Here is a 14,802-nt window from a genome sequence, read left to right as displayed (position 1 = left end):
GACACTGCTGACATGACAAATTCTTGCCCAGTAACACCACTGGTACTGGCACCAGGCTCGGTAACACTATGTTCTGATTCCACTTCACTAAAACCAGAAAGAGTTGCCTTCCTCTGACTCGTCACCAAAAATATCCTCAGACTCTAAATAAGCACAGAAACTGTGTGGTCGTGAGTGATTTGGAGTAGACACTGGGCGAGGTGGCATGGGTGAGCGTATAGACCTCGCCATGGGAGGAGCTGTATCTCATTTTCACTGTCCGTGCTACTATCATCGGTCAATTGTGTGTAGTCTTTATCAATGTCAGAGTCATCAAAATCACTTTCCTCACCATCAGAAAATAATTCACTAGTTATTTGCTCTTGGGTGAGTGATTGCGTGGTGCGTGCCCGGGAAGCGTTCGGCCGTGCCCTCGATGTGGTGGCTGCTGGGTAACTGAGGCCTCCCACGCGATGGTAGCGTGAGCTGGATTTTTTTACAAAATGGCGGCTGTTTACTATAGTCCCTGGGCAGCATATGGGGGCCCCCTCTACCCCGCGGACCTTTCAAATCTTGCACGGTACTCCAATACATCATATAATGGGAAGCGCAAGTTACTGCAAGTCAGGCAACCCATCATATGATGTGTAGCATACTTAAAGGGTTAAGTATACACAGCAGTGCACTGCTATCCTGTGCTATATGAGAGATTACAGTGTAGATAAAACACTAGCTGTAAGTTCATCTAATACTGTACTCCCATCTCACAGGATGGTTAGTCTTACATGGAATCAGGGGAGAAAATACCAGTCTCAATAAAAAAAACATATCAACTCTGACTAAACAACAACTTCAAGATTTTCACGAGGTAAACAGTGAATCATGTAACATTATATTATAATTTCTCTTACTAGTTTCTACAAGACTCCTCTCTAACAATGTATTTTTTAATAAGCTTAGGTATGCACAGCAATGTGCTGCTTCCCTATTCTGTATGAAGGACCACACAGTGTAGATAAAAAACCAGCTACAAGCTCATCCAACATCCCCATCTCACAGGACGGCCAGTCATACATGGAATCAGGAGAGAACAAGAAATGTAAGACTGATCTATTAGCCTATACTAGCAAAATCTGGGTACAGCACAAGAATATCTCCCAATATTCCTGAGTGTATGAAGTAATTACAGAGCTCAAAGTACCTCATACCATTTAGTATGAAGTCACTGATAACAGGGCAATCACAGATATAGTGTTGGAGAGTGTCCTCTCAAGTAGGACTGAAAACAGAAGTTTTTTCACCCGGAGGGTTATAAACCCATGGAACCGCTTACCTGCTGATGGCGTAAATGCCAAAATCGAGCTAGAAAATATCATTAGGACAATTGGCGGGACTTAAAAAGCCCCGGCTTTTTGTCCTTGTTGAGGCCACTAGATAGTTAGTGGCCCTTGGGTAAATTTAGGTAAATATATACATAAATAAATGCCATCGCTTCTCCAATCTTAGGAGCGACAAGGAAAGCTACACATTATCTCCTAGAATTACGTTGGTAAACAAAAAATGTAACATATTTGTTTACTACAATGTCGGTGCTGACTGTAGAAGTAGAAAAAACATAGTTTTACTTCGTAATATACTAATTTTATAAGAAAATTTTATGCAAATAAGTGGCAAGTGATCACGGATAAGCTCCGATATACCAGCGTCGTGATTAGCTACAGCTGTAAGATAAAAAATGTTACCTTCTCTCTGATTGGCCAAACTAAAAGCCCTAGTGATATCTAGCGAGACCTAAGTGAACTACTTAAAAATCTTCGTAAGTATACTTTTCTGAATTGCACTTTGGTGCGTTGTTCGCTGGTACTTAGGAACCTTCGTAGCACACATACTTATGAAGAAATACATGGAGCTTCATGAATCTAGGTCTAGTTGTTAACTGATAGGTGGATCGGGCTCCAGAAAAAACTAGTGGGTCAGGCATGCCATGAGCTATGGGAAGGGAAAGCTCTTGGCATGCTAACAGAGGTCAGAAGCTGGCTCTTCCTGTACCCACCTGTGTAAAATTATTATTAGTCTTGGTCTCATGTCTTGCTACAGAGGTATAAAGAGACCTACTGTACATATCTTAACATATGCACAACAAAGCTAAAATATTTTGAAAATTGTAATCTCAAATCATCCAGAAATGAAGCATTAGGATGGTAAATTCAAAACAAGAAGCAAAACAATACATTATATATCAATATGTTGCTAAAAGAAATTAAGTTGAGAAAATAAATATTAACTAATTAATTATATTTTCAGAGGTTTAAGAATTTGTATTGCCTTCCAAGACTTAAAACAAGTCAACAAAAAGTGCAATGGCCAACCATGCCAATGCTATGAACAAGGTCAAGATCCTGGTTGTTGGAGACTCAGGTAATGTGTGAAGGACATGTTTTATTCACAGCTCAGTCTTAAGTTTATTAATTGGTTATAATCTATAACTGTTGTGACATTACACTGTCTTTTGTCAAATAGGCACTTGTTCTGGTAAATGTTAACTGAATACTTTTGCACGCTGGTTTAACTGTAGTGAACAGTTTTTGATTTTATATAATACAGTTATTAATTTGGATTATAGTACCACATTATTTTAATTGTATTACAACTTGGTTACAGCTGGCCTTAACTGCAGCTTGGGGCAGTAGTTAAGGCAGGAAATTCTGTAATTAGTTGGAGACTCAAATAGATGTTCAACTTTACAGAGATGCTAGCCATTCAAAAGGCTTTGGTACATGCTCTTGTTGAACACCGACAACATGTTATCATACAGACAGATTCGAGAACGGCCATTGAAACCTTGCAACAAGAACACACACGTGATGTGTTCTTGTTGCAAGAACACGTGCAACGCAGGGAAGAAATGTAGATGTATACATACCAGTGTCTAGCACAGGTTAAGCAATAGAGATAGAGCAATGCAGAGGATGTGCATTGAACACATCACAGCAGCTGCAACATCAGGCTCTACGGGTTGGTACAAAAATGCAACCAAGTTCATATGAACCACTTATTTTCATGAGCGTAAGCAATAGCAACACAGAAGTGCACTTGAATCGCATCAGGCTTAGATACCCAAGGAGATACCCAAAGATACTGAAGGGGGCTTGGTCGGAGACTGGGCCACAGGGAACCTTTACCCCTGGAATTAATGCAAGGTAACATACGTGCATGGAAAATAGGCTTACAGGTGCCAGAAGATGAGAGGGAAATGTCAGCACTGTGGAGAAATGCCCAACAGACTCCTGGAAAATTATCGAACACAGTGCAGAGTTACAAACCAAGTAAGATTTCAACCAAGATTCAGATTCAACAGAGCAGAAGTTATTAAACACGCAGGACATAATCTTACTGAAGTGAACATACGAGTTATAAAGAACTTATTCACGCCACCTCCTTGCAAGTTGACGAGGCTTTTCTAGCTGTTCGTCAACATCAACGCTTTCTGTCCTCTTCTCTTCCCAGTGATCTATGCAATATCCTATTTCCAATTGCATTTGACACTGCTCACGTCTCCTCTTCCCACCACTCCTCCACACTACACAACAAACTTCAATGCCTGATCTCCAACAGTCCTTGGGCCAAATACTCTCTCTCTGACTGTGTTACCAACCTTTCATCCTACTCTCTTTCTAAGCACCAGCAAGAACTTCTTGGCCTTGGTCTGTCTTTTGCTACTTCCCCTGGCCCACGCTGTGGTATTGATCTCATTAGTTCCTTTGACAGGTTTGTCAATTCTAACTCTAGTACTCTTTCGGACCTGTCTGCCTTTAGAGGGGCCCTTATCCCCGTTCTTGACAGCTTGTTTTCTAAGAATCACCACCTTCCTCGTAGCTTTCAGCTTGCCCTTGCCTCCCTGAAATCTAACAACTCTATTCTTATCCTTCCTTCCGACAAAGGCAATTCAGTGGTTGTCCTTGACCGTGAGGACTACCTCCGAAAAGCAGATGTCTTGCTCTCTGACTCTCGCACTTATGCTCCTCTGACTTCTAACCCTTTGGATCACCTCAAAACTTCCTTTAACCGCAAACTAAGACAGCTCTCTTTGTCCTTTGTCCTCCTGACTTTGATCTCATTAAACGTTTCCGTGTCATCTGCCCTTCTCTTCCTTATTTCTATGGTTTTCCTAAGACTCATAAACCTTGTGTTCCTTTTCGTCCTATCATTTCTTCACGGGGCTCTGTCAGCTATCCTCTTGCCTCCTGGCTCGCTAAAACCCTGACGCCTTACCTTGGCACTTTTTCCCCTGCCCACCTTCGTCACTCTCAGGACTTCATAGAAAGACTGCGCCTGCAACCCTCTTGTAAGATGCTTAGTCTTGATGTCGACTCTCTGTTTACTAATGTTCCGCTCGATGACGTTCTCTCTTTCCTTTGACAGAAGGCCCCAGAGGGCCTTCTTCCTCTCCCGCTTCCCACTGACGTTTCCTCGATCTTATTAGACTCTGTGTTGACTCTAACTCTTTCTCTTTCAACGGTAAATATTACACTCAAACTTTCGGTGTCGCTATGGGTTCCCCTCTCTCCCCTGTTCTTGCTAATTTCTATATGGAATACTTCGAAACTGTTCTTCCTTCTATTGATACTCGTTCCTCTCTTTAGCTTCACTATGTTGATGACATTTTTGCTTTATGGCCTCATGACCTTAATCTTTTCCAGCCTTTCCTCGCCTCTCTTAACAATCTGGCTCCTTCTATCCATTTCAAAGTTGAGTGGGAATCTAATTCCCTCCTTCCTTTTCTTGACGTTCATGTCCACAGCTCTGTGTCTGGGTTATCTTTCTCTGTCTGCCATAAACCCATGCATAGTGGCATGTACATTCACTTCTTTTCCTACCATCCTTCTTCTGTTAAGAAAAGTGTCCTCGTCTCTCTCTTCTTCCGCGCTCTACTCATCAGCGACCCTCAGTTTCTTGATTCTGAAATTGCCTTTACTGTATCTACAAATCATTCTCTCGCCTTAGTTACCCTTTGCATTTCATCAACTGTGCCTACTCTCAAGCTAAACGAAATTTCTTTCATCCTAAACCTGCTTCCAATACTAGTAGCACTGTACTATGCCTTCCCTTCATATCTGAACTCAAAACTTTTACCAATACCTTTCGTCCTCTTGACATTAAACTCGCCTTTCGACAAACTAACACACTTCGTAGCAATCTAGTTCACACTGCTCCTCCTGCTTCTAATGCTGCTGGTGTCTACTCTATTTCCTGTTCGTCTTGTCCTCTCCAATACTTTGGCGAAACTGGCCGTACACTGAATGACAGACTTAAAGAACACAAGAGAAGTGTTAAGTCTGCAGACACTAACAATGCTCTCTTCTGCCATGTGAGGGATTCTAATCATCCCATTGATTGGTCTTCCTCCAAAATAATCTTTCCTGCCTCTACTCTACACAGACGCCGTCTTGTTGAATCGGCTCTTATTAACAATGTACCCAACATGAACTTGAGTCCTGGCTTTGTTGCTGTGGACTCTTCCCTTTCACAGTATATACTCAAATGCTCTAATCTTTCTAACAAACGTGACCTAACATAAGCCTACCCCTTCCATTTATCTTTCTTTCTCTTTCCTTTTCTTTCTCTCTTCTCCCTTTTTCTGTTCATTGTCTTCTCCTATGCTCCCTTGCTATCCTCTTCTTATTCCTATCTCCTTCTCATTCAGTGGTTATAATAGGAGCTGCCTCGCATGGGCCAATAGGCCCATGCGAGGCAGCACAGGCAACGAGCAGCAAATAACACTTAGTTGGCCAGCCAGAGACTTTGGGCCCATGTAGGAATATTGCTGCAAAAAAAAAAGAAAAAAAAAAGAAAAAAGGAAAGCTTGGTTATACTTGTGCATAATTTTAAATATTTTCTGTATAGTAGGCCATCAAGGCAGTGAACTCCATGGTTAAAAATTTGACTATACTGTAAGTTGTTCTAGTGTGGCTGAATTTAAAAGTTGAAAGCAGAGGTAATTTAGAAATTATTTGGGATGACATTCTTTTCCCTTTTGCATCTGATGATGATACAATATTTACAATAAAGTTTATTGATTTGGTAAGTAATAAATTATATTTTTATCTGTATATACTAATTTAACTACTGTAAAGTAATTATAAAGTAATTTTGGCAGGTTTTTAAGTTAGAGATAGCGATTTACGTAACTGCAGTAGTTACAAAAAAGGTCAGATTATGAAGATTTTTTCTTATGTCAGATTAATTCTTATATGTCATATATATATATATAATGCAGCACTTGACAGGATATATGTACTGTACTGTGTTTGGTTATAGTGTATGGATGAAACTATATAGTACTGTATTTCATCATGGTCATTTTACAAAGTTAAATATTTCATAGCTGAAGTAGTTGAAGTTGAATCTATGTGTATGGTAGATGATGAGTCACAATAACATGGCTGAAGATATGATGACCAAACCACACACAGGAAATTGAGGAGACGACGAAGTTTCGGTCCGTCCTGTACCATCATCAAGTCAATTGTGATGGAAGTGAGGGAGGCATGGACATTAAGTAATGTAAAGCAATGTGTATGGCAGTGTTTCTCTGTGGAACCCCAAGGTAACTAATGGTTCCACAAGTGATAAATAGGCTAATTGTAATCATATACAGATGTGTTTTTGAGTCATTTCTGTGGGGAGCCCCTACGGCTCCCTGGAGCTTATCGGGCTAATGTATGTTATATTAGATCGGGACATTAACTAAGGAGTTCAGACCTACCAGGGACCAGCGCCAGAACCTGGCCCCTTCAGAGAGGTTTCAGGGAGCAATGGCACTGGAAAGCCCCCTTGTGGTTGGGGTTTTCCTTATCTGCCATCAACCGGGGTCAGGTACCCAGAAAGGTAGGCATGACAAAACAAACTCCACATGGTAAAAAACTAAAACAAAAAAACGAACAGTGAGGTAGAAACTCCCTACAATCCCAAGGAAACAAGCAAACATCACACTTTACTGCCGCGCCGATCGTCCGCGCAGCCCTCTCCGCCCCAAGAGGGGAGCCCTGACCTACCGCGCCAGCTGCCAAGCTTCAGTTCGTAAGCTAATGTCAACCGGGATAGACGCTTCTCTGGCCTCAGTTTCCTAGGCGGTGTTTGCCTTGTGTGGCGTTCACTGCCGTGTGTTGTGCTGTGCGGTGGCCAGGAGTACCTCATCAGTGCCAGGGCTGCATGTGCTTAGTGGCTGACTTCCCTAAACGCCCTGTGAGTACTGCCCTGCGTAACAGGGTTATCTTCCCTGGGGCATTCGGGAACCATTCCCGTAGAGGTTCTTTCTGCTCGGCAGAAAGTGTACTTTTGCAGGGGTTTTCGTTTGTTTTTATTTTCAATTGCCTGGTGGGGGTCTGCCCAGTGTGGCTATAGTTCCACTGGTAGTGTTTGGCAGCCCTCTGCTAGGTCCCCGTGATTGTACACGTCGTAGGGGTTTTCAGTGCTATCCTTTACCCTCTTGTTATTTTTGGGTTTCTTAACCGGTTAGCAACACCTTGCCCGGGCTTCCCTTAGCAGTCAGCCTACGGGCCCTGGAAACCCCTGTCTGGGCTCGGTGGACCATTGAATGTGTCTACCGGGTTCCAACCCGTCTTGTACGGGATCGTTGGTTGCTGTGCCCTTGTCTCTGGGTGACAGTCACCACTTTTACCTCCATCATGCTGTCTGTTGAGTCACTGACACCTTGACCCGGAGTCTTGCGAGAGATTTTCTTTGCTTGTTCTCCAGTACTCTCCTGATGTTATTACTGTTCAGAGTTCAGGTGGTATCTGTGTTGCAAGCTAGGTTAGGTTGCTGCAACACGCTAGGTTGGTTTCCCACTTGGATGTCTCAGGGCCGCCCCGTTTTGGTTAGGTGCTGTTCGCCCCTTTCCCTCCCTGATCCCGGCTCCGGACCATCTGCGGGTTTCATGGTCAGGGTGGGGTGTAGTTGGGGCCAAGACTCGGGCAGTTTCGGGGGTTGCCCCGTACGGGTTGGGGACGGAGGTTTTCGAGCCTGTTCCTCTTGCCAAGGCTTCTGGGTCTTACCAGCGGCCCTTTCTTGCTGCCTTTCCCATAGACTCTTACTTTTCTTTAAGGGCGGAGGGCTTGGAGGACGGCTCTGCCCCGGGGCCTCTGTTGCTGGTTCCCGGGGCTGTGGGGGATGCCTGCTAGCAGTTCTGGGGGGGTTTGCCCCTGCCTGGGTTTTTTTTGCTTCTGGGCGGAGTTTTTCGCCCATCCAGTCGGCTTGCTTCCCACTTTTGCTGGAGTGTTTTCGTATCTTTAGCGTCGGACACAGCCCTCTGTTCTGGTGGCCATTTTCGTCTGCCGGTTTCCCGGCGTGGCCACCATGGCGGTGTTGTGGTTTGTTTACATGCGCCTGGGTTTGCGAGCGAGCTTCTTGGGTGAATTTTCACCTTTTTTCTGGGGTTTTATTCTCCTGTTGTCGTTTCTTTGTTTTTCTGGTGTTTTCTACCCGTTTCCTGTTCCTCTGGGCACGTTTGAGTGTTGCTTTTACACCAGGTTTCCCATTTTGTCTGTTTTGGGTCTGGGCCTTTGGGTTTGGGCTCAGTATCCCTGGCTGTTATGCATGCTCCCGCACCTTGTCCCTTGGTTTTCGGTCTGTTATGACCGTTTCCCAGGGAGTTCTGTCTGGGGGCTGTGCTTTGCCTTTCTGTGGTGTTTCTCCGCTGGCAAAATGTGGTGGTTTGGGCTCCCCCTGGGTTGTTTCCGGGTTCCTTTGGTTTCTTTGGTTTCGTTCCGGAGGTTTCTTCCTCTTGGGCCCCCCTTTGTGGGTTCAGGGGGCTTTGTTTCCTCGTGTGTGACCCGGTTCTGCCTTCTGGAGTTCCGGGGTCTTCCTGGCTTGCAGACTGATCTTTTTGGGTTTTGGCACGTGTTGTGGTCGTGCTGGGACTTTGAGGTTTTGTTGTCAAGGTGGGCCTTTTGATGCAGTTTTGTGCTTTCTTTGCCTGGCCGGCGTGCGCTCTGCCCACTGGTCGGCGGCTTATAATTTTCTTTTCAACTGTATGTGTGTGTGTATGCATGTACATGTGTACACTGTGTGTGTGTGTGCACATGTGTATGTGCATACGCACGTGTGTGTAACATACCTTGTGTGTATGTGTATATACATGATATGTATATATGTGTATATGTGTATGTGTACTTTTTCTTTCGGAAAGGGCTCTGTTCCCTTCTCTGTTGACGGGGCGCTGGGGGAGCAGCTTGCTCTGTTAACTCTCGTATGGCCCCGCTGTTAATGGGCGCTTTTGGTTGTCTTCTGGCCTCAGGTGGACGGCTTCTCCCCCTTTGGGGGGTTCAGAGCTGGCGGGGTGGGCTTCTTCCCCTGCGCTTCGTCATGTCATCTTAGTGGGTGCGTTGGGCGTGGTTGATCCGCCCCATCCTTCTGGGGTTCCCGTCTGCTCTTTGCAGACATGAGCCTTTCGAATCTGCCATTCTTCTGGACTTCTTCAGTCTGCACCCTGGTTTCTATGCCCTCCTCGGAGCACTGTTGTCTTCTGTCCGGCTTCTGTTGGGGCCGGGTGCCTGGATGGTGGCCCTAAATTCTTGGCACGTTCCTCTCCATTTTTCCGGGACTGGCACAGTTGGTGGTGGGACTTCAGGCTTGCCGCTTTTGTTGCCTTTCCTATTTTGTAATTGGCACTTGGTGTATTTTTGCATCTTTACCGGATCTTGGTGCCCTGTCTGAGTCTGCTTGAGATTCGGTGTCTGGCCTACCTCGACGACTGGCTGGTGTGGGCTCCCAGTCGGTCCGCTTGTCTGCTTGCCAGGGGTGTGGTTCTTTCCAGATTGCCGGGTTTGGTTTCCTGGTGATCTGGAGGCCATTCCATCTGTTTCCGTCCCGGGTTCGGACCTGGGCCTTGTTTAGGGCTATTGGGCCACTCCTTGTCTTTTCCTCCAGAAGTGTTACTGTGGCTGTGGTTCCACCTTCGGCTGTTCATGAGGGGGTCCTGGGTTGTTCGAGCAGTTGTGCGGGAGTGTGAACTTCGACGTGCTGGTCTGCCTGCGGGGTCGGGTTTGGCTTCGGCATCTGTTTGGTTCCTTTGGAGACTCCCCTTCCGCCTCTTGCAATCGTTGGGTTCGTTCCTCCGGGGATCTTATGTTGGTGCTGCATCACTAGCTTCCTCTTTGGGGTTTTCGGGGTTCCGTGCCTTGGCACCTCCCCGAGCCTTTGCTCGATGTGTTCACGGACGAGTCATCTCTCGGCTGGGGCTTTGTGACCAGTGCTCACCAGGTCGGCCGGGGATGGTGGAGTCTGTCCGTCCGTCGGGCTCACAGCATGGTTCGGGAGTGCGTGGCTGTCTGGTTTGTGCTTCGGAGGGTTTGGGTCACTCGGTGCTCTACCATTCAGCTCCATTCGGACTGTTCTCTGGCGGTTCTTGCCGGAACCACAGGGTTTCTTTTAGGTGTTGAACTTTGGGGTTGGTCCCTTAGAGTGGCTCGTTTGCTGGATTCTCGGGGTTTGGCTAACCGTAAGATTCATGTCCGGGGTGTGTCCTGCGTCCTGGCGGACAGCTGTCTCGGTTCATTCCTCTCTTCGCGGATTGGCCAGTCGTTGCCGACTTGTTTCGTTGGTTCTGCCGGACATATGGACTCCTGGCCATGGACGTCTTCGAGTCGGCGTGGTCTAGGTGTCGCCCATTCTATGTGGCGCCCTTACCCACCTGCAAGGCGTTCACGGTGGTTGCTTTTCGGCAGGACTGGTCGAGGTGGGGGTACCTGTTCCTCTTCTCCCAGTCCAGCTGTTGCTTCGGGTTCTGACTCGGTTGCAGCCCATTCCCACGAGAGCAGTCCTTATGATTCCTTCTTGGTTGGCGCAGCTTTCTTTTCAGACGCTGCTTGATAGGTGTCCGAACCCGGGGCGTTTTCCTGCGACTCTGCCTCTTTCAGCAGGTCGGATCGGTCCTGTACGTGACTGGTTCGGCCTTCTCCTCGGCTCTTCGCGTCTGGTATTTTGACGCGGGTATCACCATATCTGTGGTGTTCTGGTGGCCTTGTTGACGGTGTCCCACCTGCGAGCTTCGTCTTGGCGACTGTATGACGTTCCTGGTGTTTCTATGCACTTTTTCTTGCTCTTTGTACGTTGTCTTCTCTTTCGCATCGGGTTGTCTTGTCCTTTCTTGGGTTTTCAGGACTACAGTTATTTGATGTTTCTTACTGTCGCCTCGTTTTGTGTGCCGCTGGCAGAGCCGCTCCGGCTTGCGTTCGGGGTGGACGTCACATCTGCCCCGTTTTGTACGCTTTCTCGTGTTATGTTTCACCTCCAGCCTGCTCATGCGTCGCTTGCGCCGTCCTGGTCCTTGATCAGGGTGCCTTCTTATCTTCTCCTCAATTTGTGGTAGCCCTTTCGGTTCAGGTTTCTGCTCTTTGGTACTGGTGGTAGTTTTGTATGTGTGCAGCCTTTCTCCGTCCTGGCGACTGTCGAGACGGCTGGTTTCCAGATGGGTTCTTGGGTTATTGATGCTTGATTGGTTTGGCTGGTGGTGCACCCTGTGTTGTCCGGTTGCGCTTTTTGCCGTTACCTGCGTACCGTGTTTGGGGATGAGCTTTGGTTTGATCCGGTTCCCCTCGTTCCTTGTTTCAGGGCTCGGGTCTCCCAGGTCGTCCGCAGAGTTTTTCAGTCTTCCAGCCTGCGGTCTGTCTTTGCGCCCGTGCTGTTTGGACGTTTGCAGCTTTTGTTGCAGTGTTGGTGATGTCTAGTGCTCATTTCGGGTGCAGGGAATTGAGGGTCGCACAGGTTCTTGGCCGCCCATTCTTTATGTGCGTCTGCTCCTGTGCGGTCTTGTTGTCTTGGGTCGCAGGTTGCAACCTGTTGTCTCGGCTTCGCGTTGCGGAGTTTGTGGCGGCCGCCTCCCGGGTTAGCCCTTTCTTTTCCTTCTCTTTGGGTATGAAGCTCCAGGGAGCTGTAGGGGCTCCCCACAGAAAACCAGCGTTGAATGTAATGAAACGCCATTTTCTGGATGAGCCCCGGAGGCTCCCTGGCAACCCTCCCTCCCACCGGTCGGCGTTTTTTTCGTGTTGGTTGAAGCTTGGCAGCTGGCGCGGTAGGTCCGGGGCTCCCTTCTCCCCCTCTCAGGGCGGGGAGAGCTGCGCGGACGATCGGCGCGGCACTAAAGTGTGATGTTTGCTTGTTTCCTTGTTTCCTTGTGATTGTAAGGAGTTTCTACCTCTCTGTTCGTTTTTTTGTTTTAGTTTTTTTACCATGTGGGGTTTGTTTTGTTATGCCTACCTTTCTGGGTGCCTGACCCCGGTCGATGGCAGATAAGGAAAACTCCAACCACAAAGGGGTTTTCCAGTGCCATTGCTCCCTGAAACCTCTCTGAAGGGGCCAGGTTCTGGCACTGGTCCCTGGTAGGTCTGAACTCCTTAGCTAATGTCCTGGTCTAATATAACAAACATTAGCCCGATAAGCTCCAGGGAGCCTCCGGGGCTCACCCAGAAAATGGCGTTTCATTACATTCAACGCTGGTTTTTTGTTTAATTTTTCTCATTTAACCAGTATCGAGAGCAAGGACAGAAATCGTTTGCTTTCATTTGACAATGAAATCTGTGTTTATCTAAAGTATGACTCGGAATTATTTTAAGGCTACAAAGGTTGAGAAATGCTGGGGTAAGGCATGTTAGGTGCCTTTTACAGTTGATATTTAACAAGTTATATAAGTTGTTGTTATTAATGCCATTAAACCTTAACATGCTAGGGGTATAATATCCTTTCTTCCCCACAGGCGCATGTAATTTTGAAAAAAAATAAATTATTATTTCTTCCTAACCTGTTAATTTGTGTTCACTGATCATGGGAAAAATAATAAAAAAATCGTAAGTGGCATATATTGCCCGCTATAGGGTGGGGAAGTCTGGCAAAAAATAGGCGCTGACTCAGCGTGCGTCCCAGGCGGTCTGTTGCTCGCCAGCTGTCAGGCCGGAGTTGCCACAAAGAGCTAATTACCTAATTATTTCAATGTCTCTGATTGATTTTTCATAGTTTTTTTGCTGTAATATTATTCAATAGTGTGTAGTTTGATATATTTATATAATAAAATGAGTGAATCATTGCTATACTCAAAAATATGGTGTGCATATTGTTGATTCAATTATGTTCACCAATCAGTGAACAAATACTTTGTCGGTTATTACACTATAAGCACAGGTTATATATAAGTATCTGCATGTTTTGTTCACTATAACGAACCACTAAGTAGCTATTATGAGTCAAAAAGTAACGAGGAGTGACCGCCGTGTACCAGCCAGCCACTCCTGCCCTCCCTCAAGTCATCTCACTCGCCCACATTCTCCTCCCACAATACTGTTTTTGCTATAATTCACTATATACAGACGTTATATATATGTATCTACATGTTTTGTTCACCATAACTGTACATCTAAGCTTGTTTGGTGAGTAAAGGCACAAAGACGTAGGACCTCACACAGTCAGCTGATGGCTGCCGCCCTCAAGGCCAGACGCACTAATATTTCTCCTCCAACAATACTGTGTGGTGTTATTACGCTATATACACACATTATATATAAATATCTACCTGTTTTATTCACCATACTTGTACAAATAAACTGGTATGGTGCCCAAAGACCATCGTAGTAACCAGTAAACAACACCGTCGTTTACTGCACGACGCCACCGCCCTCACCAAAATGGCGGCTCCCAACCTTCTCTTGCTGCAAAATGGCTCTCTCAACCTCTATACACACGTTATATATAAGTATCTACATTTGTGTTCACCATAGCGAACCACTAAGCTGGTATGGTGAGTGCAGTCAATAAAAGGTGGCCACACACAGTCAAAAGACAACGCCACCACCCTCCCTCCCACAGCATTACTCCTCCCTCCATGGCGCACAGCGCTAAATATCACCACAATCCTGCTATTATCAGAACCCTGGTCAGTTTTATCAGTCAGGGGTCTTCTGTAATAATATCATCGCTACATATTAGCATGAACAAGTATATTTTGGCATTTTTAGGCGATGCTGTGGTCACAAGCTGAACAGCAGTGCTGTTAGCTCATTCTGCGTGCGTCAGGCTTGGTTGCTCACTCAATACTGAGGCCAATAACACCCGGGAGTTTGGCCCACGATTTTTTGAAAAATTGCCTCTGTTTACAAGAGCCCCGATGAAGGTGTGGTGAACCCCGTGTATCCACGGGCCGTTTAAATCTTGCGTAGTACTCCAACACGTCATATGACGTGATGCGCAGTTGATCGGATCAACTTCCAACATGTCACATGACGTGATGCGCACTTTAAGGGTTAAGGCAGTAAAGCAAAAATGTAGTGCTAGAATAATAGACATTATATAATTCTTCCTTGTAGAGCTAGTAATTGGTTTTTAGGATTTTCAATAACTTTTGTGAAATATCTTAAGAGAATTCTCCTTTTGTAAATTATGATTGTGATTTTATTCAACTCTAGCTACACAGTGTTTTACTTCCATATTGTTTAGATCTTGCCTTTGTCCTGAACGAGGAGGAAATTTTGATAGGTTTTTACATTCAACAGTACATCAAGTTGTACGTCAAGTCGTCATTCTGACAATCTTGTTTATAAATGTGGCACCATAAAATGACAACAGAAAATTGTGAATATAGCCTGAATATGGTGGCACAGAGCTAAATATTTTGCAGTATGCAAATGGTCTTGTCAATCATACCAAATGTTAAATTAAGCAGTACTGTATGGTGAATTGTAAAATTGAAATTGAAATACAGTACATTATTTATGAAGTATTTATGGTATTAAACTAATCCAACTATAAATGTATACATTTATGTTGGGTTAGTTT

General features: G+C 45.6%; 1 protein-coding gene across 2 annotated transcripts in view; it reads left to right on the top strand.

Moving 5' to 3' along the window:
- LOC138364231 (rab-like protein 3) overlaps positions 1-14,802 on the top strand; it is a 118,036-nt gene that overhangs the window by 8,459 nt on the left and 94,775 nt on the right. The window contains exon 2 of one of the 2 annotated variants that reach the window (XM_069323559.1): positions 2,284-2,397. In XM_069323559.1, the coding sequence (XP_069179660.1) occupies positions 2,340-2,397 (58 nt within the window). In that variant the 5' untranslated portion in view covers positions 2,284-2,339. Of the gene's footprint in view, positions 1-2,283; positions 2,398-6,457; positions 6,587-14,802 lie in introns of those variants that run through there. The other variant, XM_069323558.1, reaches the window with a different exon arrangement.

The sequence above is a fragment of the Procambarus clarkii genome, chromosome 13 (genome assembly GCF_040958095.1).
Source record: "Procambarus clarkii isolate CNS0578487 chromosome 13, FALCON_Pclarkii_2.0, whole genome shotgun sequence".
NCBI classification, from domain to species: domain Eukaryota; kingdom Metazoa; phylum Arthropoda; class Malacostraca; order Decapoda; family Cambaridae; genus Procambarus; species Procambarus clarkii.
Note: the sequence above shows the minus strand (reverse complement) of the source record. Positions and strands in the feature narration are given on the sequence as shown.